Source organism: Pempheris klunzingeri, chromosome 12, assembly GCF_042242105.1.
Source record: "Pempheris klunzingeri isolate RE-2024b chromosome 12, fPemKlu1.hap1, whole genome shotgun sequence".
In the NCBI taxonomy this organism is placed as follows: domain Eukaryota; kingdom Metazoa; phylum Chordata; class Actinopteri; order Acropomatiformes; family Pempheridae; genus Pempheris; species Pempheris klunzingeri.
This window is the reverse complement of record NC_092023.1, coordinates 26,091,177-26,102,756: the sequence shown is the minus strand read 5'-3', so window position 1 is coordinate 26,102,756 and position 11,580 is coordinate 26,091,177. Positions and strand designations below refer to the sequence as shown.

The 11,580-nt window shown below is 44.4% G+C and overlaps 1 protein-coding gene across 1 annotated transcript in view; it reads right to left on the bottom strand.

The window, feature by feature from the left end:
* Positions 1-3,419: 3,419 nt before the first annotated feature.
* Positions 3,420-11,580, bottom strand: part of LOC139210718 (adhesion G protein-coupled receptor A3) — a 136,966-nt gene continuing 128,805 nt past the window's right edge. Inside the window, exons 18-19 of the mRNA XM_070840850.1 lie at positions 5,190-5,285; positions 3,420-4,864 (exon numbers count right to left, since the gene is read on the bottom strand). Of these exons, the coding sequence (XP_070696951.1) occupies positions 3,433-4,864; positions 5,190-5,285 (1,528 nt within the window). The 3' untranslated portion in view covers positions 3,420-3,432. The remainder of the gene's footprint in view (positions 4,865-5,189; positions 5,286-11,580) is intronic.

Sequence of the window (11,580 nt, the reverse complement as noted above, 5' to 3'; positions counted from 1 at the left end):
GTTGGGGGCGTGTGGCCTTGGAAAAGAAGAGGAAAAAAAAAAATCCCAGCTGCATATTAAATGTGCTCTTGCGTTTCATGGCCTGTCAAACCTGGGTGTGATTTGTGATGCACCGAAGACACACTGTCTTATTTGGTGGGTGTTGTGTGCACATGTGGACGCCTGTGCATGTATGTGTAGCACCACACACACACACACACACACACACACACACACACACACACACACACACACACACACACACACACACACACACACACACACACACACACACACACACACACACACACACACACACACACACACACACAAATGCGTGGCAGTCAAGCCTGCTATCATTTGAATTCCTCCCCTGTGGTGGCTCCGTAAGGCATCTCAATCTCCAACACGCTGTCAGAAGAAATAAACACATTACGGTGAGAACTGAGAAATAAAAACAGGCTTTTTCTTTCACTCACCTTCATCGTCACAGGAGTTAAATGCACAAACGTGGCGGACACACAAAACACAAGCCAAAGATGCTCTCATCCATTGCATGGTGAAAAAATACATTTATTGGAATCTGTGTCAATGTAGAAAAAAGTGAAAACTGGCTTTAGGTTTTGTCACAGTACCACAGGTGAATATTCCAGCAGCCATCTGGTGGGCCGAAACTAAGTCAGCAAGCTCGTTTAGGGCAGTACATCTGCAACTGATGACAACAGAGAGGTCGGCCTATGGTGGCCTATGATACCAAACACATCATCTCACAGACACTGAAAAGCTCAGGCTGCTCCTAAGACACACCACCAGCGAATACACATGTACAGCATTTACCCTACGCCAGTGTTCTCTCAGTTTAATGTGGGTTGAGCGGGAGAGGCTTGTTTCAAATGTTTTCTTGTGATACTGTTACAAATCCATTTCCAATAACTATAAAGCCAGGGCCACTGACTGCCAGCATCTAAGGTGGCTCAAAGGAGCTTGTATTGTGTGATCAATTGTCAGCCACTATTTTATAACTCTTAAGTTGGACCCATAATATCCCATTTTGTCCCAGACCCTGGAAATAACACCAGTGGCCCTGTGCAAAGCTATGAGGTTCATGCATCATCTTTGATGTCTACCAGGGTCTCCTCTCACTATTCAAAGCCTGCCGTCCAAATTGAGTATCACATCGACGTGTCTCTTCTCTCCTCTGCACAGGTCTTTTTTTTTTAATTCAAATATTTCTGTCTGAACAAACACTTGTTGTAATAAACATACTGTAAGTGACCAATTTTATCCTGGCAGGCCAAATGTTATTATGGGTAGTGCATTTCTATTTCTGATATGACAGGATAAGTCTCACAACACATGGCGAGCCTGCATACTTTATGAAGTCAACTAAAATTGCAACAGAAAAAAAGGCAGTTGATAACGGAGAGGACATTTCTAAACTCAGATACTGAGTATTAACATTGAGAGGTCAGTTTTTTTCCCCATACATCTTTCTTTACATATAGACTTATTTTATTCTTAAATATCTTAAATCTCATAGAAAATAATTCATCAGAAACAGATCCTATATACACAGACAAGAGTGCACAAGATGGATAAAGAGATGGTGTGCATGCCGGGGTGGTTTTGCGAGAGCACGGTTTGCTGTGAGATTATATGTGCTGCTTGGGTTTTTTTTTGTTTTTTTTTCTTTAAGTTTGGCTTTTCTGACGAAATGTATGACCGGTTTTGTCTGGAGTATCTTTCTCAGTATCATCATTTGTAAAACAAACAAGTGCCTCTAAATCAATACAGAACCTCCTTTGCCTTCTCTTTTGAGTGGCAATTCTTCAAAGAGAATGTGACCTTCATGTTAAGACAAAAAAAAGCAAAAAAAAAAAGCAAAAGAACGATCCATACTTCAACCTTGGCCTCTCCTGTCAAAAGTTATCTACCAAAGCAGAGCCACGAGCATCGTGAGCATTATTTCTGGACCAGATTCTAGGATAAACCTACACTTCTAGTAAATTCTTGTCAAATGGAGATTACCGGTGGGGAATAACACAGTATTTTGTCACACGCTAGATCAGCAGTGTGATAAAAAAAGATACCTGCCGAGCTGCAGCAGTCGTATGGGGCAAATAATATGTTCATTGATTAGCATTCATTTACACTGTTAAACCTTAGCACATAGCTACATACAACAAGGCATGCATGCTTTGGGGCTTTGTGAGACAAATTGAGGATAAATAAAACATGAAGGGATAAAATATAAAGGGATTGCATTTGCACCAGTTTCTGCCATGTGTCATTTTGTGGCTGAAGCTAAGAGTGGGTGAGGATGGTTAAAATGTTTTATTAGTTTTTATAAAGAGGGAAAATAATGGGACATTGGTCTCAGGCAGGTTTCCCTCAGCAGCTCCTTGTTTCTTCTATAATCACATTCGCACTCATTTGTTTGATTCTACAAGGAATCACATGCCGATTTTACGTCTGGTGGCATGTGCGAGCTGAGCTGAAGAGAAAAAAAAAAGAACCCTGCACATTAGTTTGGCAATGAGCTCGCTGTGAGGACCTGGCTCTATGTGGCACAGTGTTGATAAAAATAAATCGCACTGGATCCAATGACTCAATGACACCAACTCTCTATTCACAATGGCCACGCTGTTGCTGTTGATGCTGCTGTTATTTACTTCTCTCCAGAAAAAAGAAACACAACAGTGAAGACATCATACAGACAGCACGATCAATACCAACCTGGAAGAGGATGCTTAATTTCGCTTCTCTTTTTCTGTTGCTTTGTATTTTTCACAACTTAATTGGCCTCCACACATCTCTGGCAAGCGACAGTATCTTCGAGTATTATTTAGAAAATCTCTAGTAGATATTCACAGTTGCTTGAGTGAATGGCAAAAATATCCATGAAGTCTAAAATTGCTGGTTTAGTCGTCTAAAACATGGATGCCAAGAGTTCTTTAAAGTACTGGAGGTTCACTGTCATCGCAGACTATTGGATGAATTCAGATTCAAAGTGTAAAAAAATCTTGCAGCGTGTTGCCTTTGAGCACTAACACACATATTCATACATACAACCATTCATTTTCTTGTATATATATATATAGAGAGAGATCTGTAGTAATATGGAACAGTTGATATACCTTCAATTACATCTGATGGTATGATCTGACACATTTCACAAATTCCTCTAGGTCGAAGAGATTCTGTTCTGTGTATGGACGCTCTTCAGGGAGCTTTTACATGAAATCAGATTTCTGTACAGTAAAACAGCACACATAAAAACATGAGACCATTAAAATAAAAAATATCCCACGCTGATTGCGATCTTTAAAATGCTGTTCAATTCATTTTTTTTTTTTATTCTAGAAAGGGAGGCGAAGGATTATTTTTGGCGGGGTGAGGCAGGGGTGCTGCTCCCCCGCCCCCCCACCCGCCCCTTTATTTTTTCTTCCCACACTACACAGTAGTTTCATTCTTCCAGGGTCCAGTGCGTATATTCCCTGTGCTGTCCGAGGTGTACAGGAGTCCTTCATGCAGGCCCCCCTTTAGAATCCCATTCTGATTGGGCGGGTTCTGGGGGTAGGATTGTCTGCGCGGGGCGTGCATCTCCAGATGGTGATGAGACGCAATTGGGTCCTGCTCGGCCACTTTGCCGCAGCCACACAAGAAGACGCCTGTGTCGCCTGCCTCTACCGGGCACAGTGCAGGGAAGAGGTCTGCCTTGGCACAGCAGATATGCCTATGGCAGGGATTATGGCACGCCAGGGTCTCGTGAGTGGTGGCTGCAGCAGCGTGGCATGTGTGATGCCCATCGTGGTGGCCTTCGTGGGCCAGATGTGGACAGATGTGGGCGTGGCGCTCATGTGTGCTGTGGGGGCTGTCAGTGTGTGAGCTGTGCACACTGCCTCCATCCACGCTGGAGGGGATGTGATAGGCGTACTCCCTCTCACCACCCCCTGCTCCGCAAGCACCAGCTCCGCCCCGGCGGCTGAAGTGACGGCCTTTAGTCCTGGTGCTGCTCTTTAGGCAGGGGTGTAACTGGATGCCCGGCCGGTAACCCTCTGGGTCAGCATGTAGCAGCACGTGTGTAGCCGCAGGCTCCTCTTCCATCAGCTGCTGGCTATGCAGGGCGGCGCAGCACGGCGTCACCGGTGCCAGACACGTCACGTGATTTTGCGCTGACGGAAGGGTGGCGTGTTTACAGTGACCTAAGCTGCCATGACTGCAGCTCATTAGTGCTTTACCCTGACATGGTGAGTCATGGTGGCAGTGGCTGTGACCATGGCCGTGCCCGGGGGTATCTCCGTTCACGTTGACCTTGGGCCGTGCTTGAGCTGGCCCATGGGCGCCGGAGCAGGCGCTGGCACGTCTTCCAGGACAGCAGGAACACCAGCAATGCCAGACATCATCACGCTTGGCACAGTGATGAATGAGGATGAAGAGGCCAAGGGTGACAGAGAAGGCACCATAAAGGCAGCTGAAGATCATGTCCAGGAAGTGGCCCTGGGACACTGCCAGCGCCCCAAAGGTCCAGGTTGCCAGGAACAGGAAAAGGGTGAAGGCTGCCGTTCGTAACTGTGCCTTGAAGGAGTGCTCATTGGCCAGCAGTGCGGGGTTGATGGGAATGCCTGGGCAGCCAGCGGGACAGTGGCTCCCGCTGGGTGGAGCTGCTGGGGTCCCAGGTTCGGCACCCTGGTGGCAGTGGGTCGGCACGTCGACAGCGGCCAGCCTCTGCTGCTCCTCCGTCAGCTGCTTGAGCTCGTACTTCTTTTCGGGGTGTCGCCGCAGCTGGATGAAGGTGCAGATGAAGTAGATGCATGTCACCAGGACAATGAAGGCCACAGGGCCGAAGAAGGCTCCCAGGCTGGGCTCCCATGCCATCCAGCAGCTGTAACACACATGCATACCAGTGCATTTTAATACTTTGGATTTATGCTCACATTTTTAAGAAAACATCGTAGAACTGAAACACTGAAAGACACAAACTCTATTCCTTGTTAGTTAGCATGTTTCAAATTAAATCTTTGGCTTCAACATGTGCACCCACATGTACTGTACACACAGAACAAACACCATTAATATAACAAAGGGTTATTTCTGGAAATAATTAATAACACCTAATGAGGAAAACAATGATGAGGTGCAAAATGGTGCAAAACATCAACAAAGGAGTGTAATTTAACCTTGAGAGCAGAAGCAAATGTAGGACTTACTACAGCGCTTGCTCCCCGCTGCCATAGTTGTCTATATTGACGGCTGCCGTGACACCGCAGATGATGAGGGGCACTCCACCACTGACTAAATAAAACCTGTGAGGTGAAAGAGGGACAAACAGAGGCAAGTATAGGCGTCAAAATGCATTTCCAAAACCTCTGGATTATAACAGCACAGCGGGAAAATAAGACTGAGACACACAAGAGAAATGCAAACACACACAAAGTGACCCAGAACAATGAAACAGCTATTCTACTGTGACCATCACAAGAAATCAGACAACCAACGTGTAACATTTGAGCTGTCAGTGTGTTTGTGATCGCACTCTACGGGGGAGATCACACCTACATTTCATTTTCTCTGCCACCAACCAAAGTGTAAATGTTACTATGAAAACAAATCTGTTTACTGTGGATCTAAGCATGTCAGCACTAATCGCTGCAATTTACGGCATTTACTGTTCATAACAGCTCAGGAGATGTGAAGAGAAACCGGGATAATAGCAGCAGAAGACAAACTGTCAGAAACCTTTATTCTGAGGTTGTACCGTCGAGTTAGTTTGGAATATTATCCCACTCCATACTGACTGCCATTATCGTGAATGACAAACCAGCAGACATGCAACATTTGCAGGTAAATAAGAGTGACTTGAGTGAGACGTTGCAATTATGCTTGATGTGAACACTCTTACTGGGAATTTGCATCAGACGCATGAAGTCAGTGGTGCATGAGCTCTATAGAGTCTCAGCAGCACAGGAGAGCAGCAGTGCACAGGCTCATTAATATAAAAACCTCAGTGAACACAATCTCGAACATGCTCTGTACAGAGTTTACAGTTAGAAAAGTTTCATTATTGATTTATTTCCCTGTCCACTGCACCTCTACACGCTCACAGAGACACCGTGAAGCTCATAGTGAAACTGTAGATTATTACAGACACAGTCAACTTGTTCATCAACTTATAGAACATGTGAGATTTGTACAGAATTTTTTTTTTTTTTTTTAAGAAAAAGGAGCAGCTCTGAAAACATTTTTTTTTAAATATAACATATTATAAATATAGTATTAGGCGTATTAAGCCTCAGGGGAAATGAGCAGTGGTGCTAAACCACACAGCGAAGCCCATGTATTTAATGAGAGAGGCGATTGTTGAAATTGTCATCTAGTAACTAGTTGATAACAAGGTTAGACGTCACGTTGTGCGATCAGATTTGTATGTTTTGCCGTGCAGTAATAAATCAAAAGGCCTTTGTTGGTTAATGCTGGGAAAAAAAGGAAACCTGAGTTTTTACTGGGGAGGAAAGCTCACAGCTGGCCTGCATGTCAGACACTAGGCTGGATTTACTGTGACAATCTCCATATCTGGGATTCAGCGTGGATTGTTACATTTGATAAATTGAAAGCTTATCTGTTGTGAGCAGACAAGTGGCCGACGTCTACGTTTCAGGACACGCACATGCAGTGGATTGCTGTTACACTTGTTTTTAACTACACATCTGTGTGAGAAGCATTTTATATTATATTCCTTCAGAGCATCCTCAGAAATGAACAGTGCAAGTCTGCAGGATGCAGCTGGAGAAAATTAACAGAAAGGCCAGTGGATCAGATTGTGAATCAATGCCAGCAACAGACTCTGAACCGATGACATCAACAAGGGCAGAAAGTTTTGAGGAGAAACTAACATGTCGCTGTTGCCACTTTCTCTGCCATGTTCTTCACATTAACGCTACTGTAACCCCCCCGAGTATTGCTGTGTTTAGTTGAGCTTACATAAAGCAAAACTGGAAGTTCAAGGAGTGCACTTTTTATTTCTTCTGGAGCACACGAGTACGCAGACAAGTATCTGAACAACTCACAGCGCACAACAAGTACACACGTCGCGAGCCATAAGAATTCACTGCAGAAAACAAGGCTACTCCCCAGCAGCCCCCTCTCTGCACCGTCCTTGTCCTTTCCCCCTGCACTGTCATCTACTTTCCTACATAACACTATGCTATTTCCTCTTCCTTCCTGTTCAATCTCAACCTCTGTCACTACTCTAACCTTTCCACCACTCCATCTTCCTCCATCTTCATCCTCAGATCCCCCCCCCATCGGTCCCTTCTCTCTCTCCCAATCTGTCCTCCGTCACACAGCGCTCGTCCCAAAAATTCAATTACAATCAAGATGTTTGTCTGAGCTGGTCGACGAGGGGTGGATGGGTGGTTGGAGGGGAGGTGAAAGTTGGGGGGGGGGGTTGGTGGCATTACCGGCCTGTCACTGGCTCTGAGTGAGAACGTTTCCCCCGGGGGACTCTCCTCCAACAGAAAGCCATTTACACACCCGTCAGCCAGATAAGCATAAATGAGAAGAACTAGTGGATGTTAAAGCACCCGGAGCTTTATAGCTCTCATTCCCTTTTATCCCCTTCAGGAAACCTCCTCAGGCTTCCTGCAGGCCTGTGCCCGACAAAACACATGCACAAATGAACAGCATGTGTAATCAAATCATTAGCAAGTATACATGCTGCCCTGTCTTATTAGAAAAAAAAGGAGCTCCTTCACTTAAAAATTCTTGCCAATGCAATCAAACACACACATGGTGGCCATTCTATTAAAGAAGGCCTTCAAACTCTCACAAAATGGCTGTGTATGCAGTGTTGTGCTTTTGAGTGAGTTTAGGAACAGCAATCATCGGATATAAATAGACCCTGAAGTGCCTTTTAGCCAGCAGCTACACGCTGACTCCCCTCCCATCCTTGTTCCTCTGCACTGTCCTCTGTTTTGTGACTCCTCTCTCTGGACCCGGTCCAGGACATAGCACAGCTCGGGACAACTGATGGTCATTTAGCTCCGGCACAGCACCTTAAACTGAAATCCGCCACAGTCATTAGATATGAAGCTAGCTCAGCTTGATATAAAGACTGGAAAGTAGAAACAAGCTCCATTCAAAAATGAACAAAACTGGCCAAGCAGCATCTCTAAATCTCAGTAATTAACACGTTTTTTAACCCATAAAAACTATAAAAATGTCAAGTTGTGGTTTAATGAGGCATTATGTGTGGTACTATGTCTTGTCCAGGCAGATAGAGCCAACAGCTAACTGTTTTCCCCCCATTTCCATTTATTGAGCTAAGATAAGCTAACTGGCTGCCAGCTGCAGCCTCACATTCAACAGACAGACGTGGTGGTGTCTTCTCATCTCACCAGCATGGAAGTGTTCTTCAGAACAGATTGAACTGTTGCTTTAAAAGTGCAACATGTAACAGTTAATGTAATATTCACCTTTTCAGTGGTGATGGGCCATTCTGTGATTTTAGAGCGATATTCTACCTCACTAGACCATTTCATTTTTGAATACACTCATCTCATAGTTCATGCATCGCCAGCCACTAATACTAGCAATTTCCCTTTCAAAAGCTTAGTCTAAAAATAGCTCTTCCAAAACATCCACAGAGAAAAGCAGACCTATGTACAGCAATATGGTTTAGTGTGTCTACAAACTGTGCTTTCTGAGAAGCGAATTCACCTGCAGCCATCGATATTGACAACTGGGGAGAAATGCTGGTGGTGACGCTCAAAAGATGTTGGGAGATTCTACAATAGAATGAAAAACGTTCTCTCAAAGTGAAGTGTTGTCTTAGAGGAACGATCAGCACCCATCACACCAGATGACTGTCAGCTAATAGCATGAGCAGAGGCGTTTAAGGTGTGTGGTCCAACATAGCGTAGCAGATTTCTGACAAAGGTCAGTGTGATGGTCTGCTGGATATGCCATCAGATGCTGTCAGGAGTGAAGGGACAGGCAAAGAGTCAGATGAGGAGGAATAGGACGGTTGGTAGGAGGAAGGGGGGGGGGAGGGGGGTGCTTGGAGGAGAAATTGATTTGTCTCCAGCTGCTAAGTCTCATTGCATGAGCCTGTCTGACAGGGAGCATTACAGTCAATCACTGTGGATCAACTCGACTGCAGCGCCACACGATCTCTCCGCCTGGCCCCAGACAAATTATCTCATTCACAAGCGGCGCACGATGGGAGAGCCTCAAGAACGTTCCATATTAAAAGCACCGAGTCATGCAGGTGTCTGAGGATTTGCTTTGCAAGGAAAGCGCTGCTTATATGTGGAGGGGGATCCTTATCTGGTGGGGCCCTTATCCTCAGTGACTTTCAATGGCTCTTGAGGAATACATTATTGAGCAGATTCCACTTTTAATAATGTCAAACATGTAATACTGCTCATTTTATAGATATTAGTTTCAGGTGGTTTAGTTGATAAATGTTCTTGTGAGCGCTACGTGTCACAATAATCCTGACAGAAAGCAAGTCTAAAAGCGAGTAAGTGAAGTATTCCACAAGGGTTCATCTCCAGTGCAGCTTCACACATTTAAACATTTTTGTTGTGTGGGGTCATTCCACACGTATCGTCTTCAAAATATTTCATATAGTTCAAGAAAAGTCCATCAACTAAAACAGCACTTGATATTTTCCAACAACTTTTAAAAAAAAAATGACCCTCTAAAGCTGAATACAAGATAAAATGACTAACAGGTATTTGTTCTGGTCCAGCCCCCCCCCCCTCTGCCTATCTCTGCTTCCCTTGAAAGGATTTGTCGTTGAAGCTCTTGGAGTTCAGCTCTGCAGCACAGTTGCAATGTGCAGAAGAGCTCACACAGCACCTTCTCACCGCAGAGGAAGAGCACTGCATGTGTCCAAAAGCTGATCCTCTTAAACACGCCAAACGGCGTGAGTAAGCGGAAAAGGAATGGAGTGGAGAATGAGCGGAGGGAAGAAAAGAACCCGCAGAAATTCAATCTGATGTGTGCATCTAAGCGAATAGGAATTAAATGGGTCAAAGGCTAAACACATTTAGATTTGTGATAAAGCTCCCGGCTCAGCAGCCTCCTAGGTGATTGAGGTAATTAGTTACAGCACTGAGGTGATGCCATAGTAACAGGTTGTTTTAAGTCATTGGCTTCTTTATCCTTCCGCCTCCTCCTCCTTCTGACATTCATCTGCCCTCTATTCTTTTCACCTTACAGGGAAGCAAGCCTCAAACAGAATAACTGAGCCAAAACATTTACTACACACCCAGTTCATCTATTCCAGACACTCTCTTCTAACAAATGCCTGCAAGGATGTGTATCTATACCTGTGGGAAAACTGCAGAATCTGAGGTTTAATATTTCAAAGCTACAAAACATACATCATTGTCAGGCGAGGCAGTGGTTGCTAACCTTTTGTGTCTGATGCACCCTCACACCCCTATCAGATCAGCCCATGTACCCCCTCATCAACACCACCTGGCACCTTCCAAATGTTTTCGTTCCACAGGATTTTAAAGTGGATGCTAAGTAACACTAACATTGTGGATATTTTTTAAAAACTGTTTATCCATTGGCTATTATTTTGACTTCTCTGCTCGCTAACTAGTTTTCATGAAATCTCTTAGCCTTAAGGTGTTACAGCTGAGTCAGGTTGGTGAGACGAGGCTATAAATAAATAAATAAATAAATTCACCTAACATCAGCAGCACACCAAAGAGTTGTCCGGTTTAGACATTGATTTTCCTCCTAAACAGAAACATGTGAATATGTTTTTTGAACCTTATCATTTTTGTTTTCTTAGAATTGCTATAAGTGTAAGTACATTCACCTGATTGGGAATCACTGAACTAGAATGTTAAAGCTCCCATATTGTGCAAAATGTACTTTTCAATGTGTTTTCAACGTTGATATGTGTCCCCAGTGTGTCTAGAGCCCACCAAACTCTGAGAAAACACCATCGTCTCTCTCTTTCTCCTGCTCCATCTTTCAGTGAATGTGTGTGAAAACCTCCTGAATTCTCCTCTCCTCACTAGCATCAGCTCCCAGCAGCACGAAGATGATGACGGCAAAAGCAAAGCAGCAGATTGGAGCGTTCAGACAGAGGCTGAAAACAACTGCAGCAGCCACGTCATTTATGGGAAAAATAGTGTTTTAGAGCATGAAACCATGTAAACCAGTTCTACTAGGACCTCCAAATACACTTTAAAATGAGCAGAATATGGGGCTTTTAAAAGCCACAGGTAATGGTGATGGCAATGCTCATGGTAATGAGATTAAAACAGCTGCTAGTCAGTCCTCTATAGTTCCCCCGATCTGCATAGGCCGGGTTTAAACTGCTTCAGTTCAACGGTATTTTAACCTCATGAGAATCCCTACAAATCGGGATGAGCAGACAGGCTCAGAGAGAAAGCAGCTCTACTGAGTGCTACTGATGAGTGACATTAGTACTGCAGGTATTCATATAAGGTTAACTGGCATCAGAAATGCTATGTAGAGACATAGGACAGATGCTCGTCACTCTCATACAACCCCTCTGCCAGACGTATCGTTGCGGAGCAGCAATTTGCACCCTGAACGTCACCTCTAACA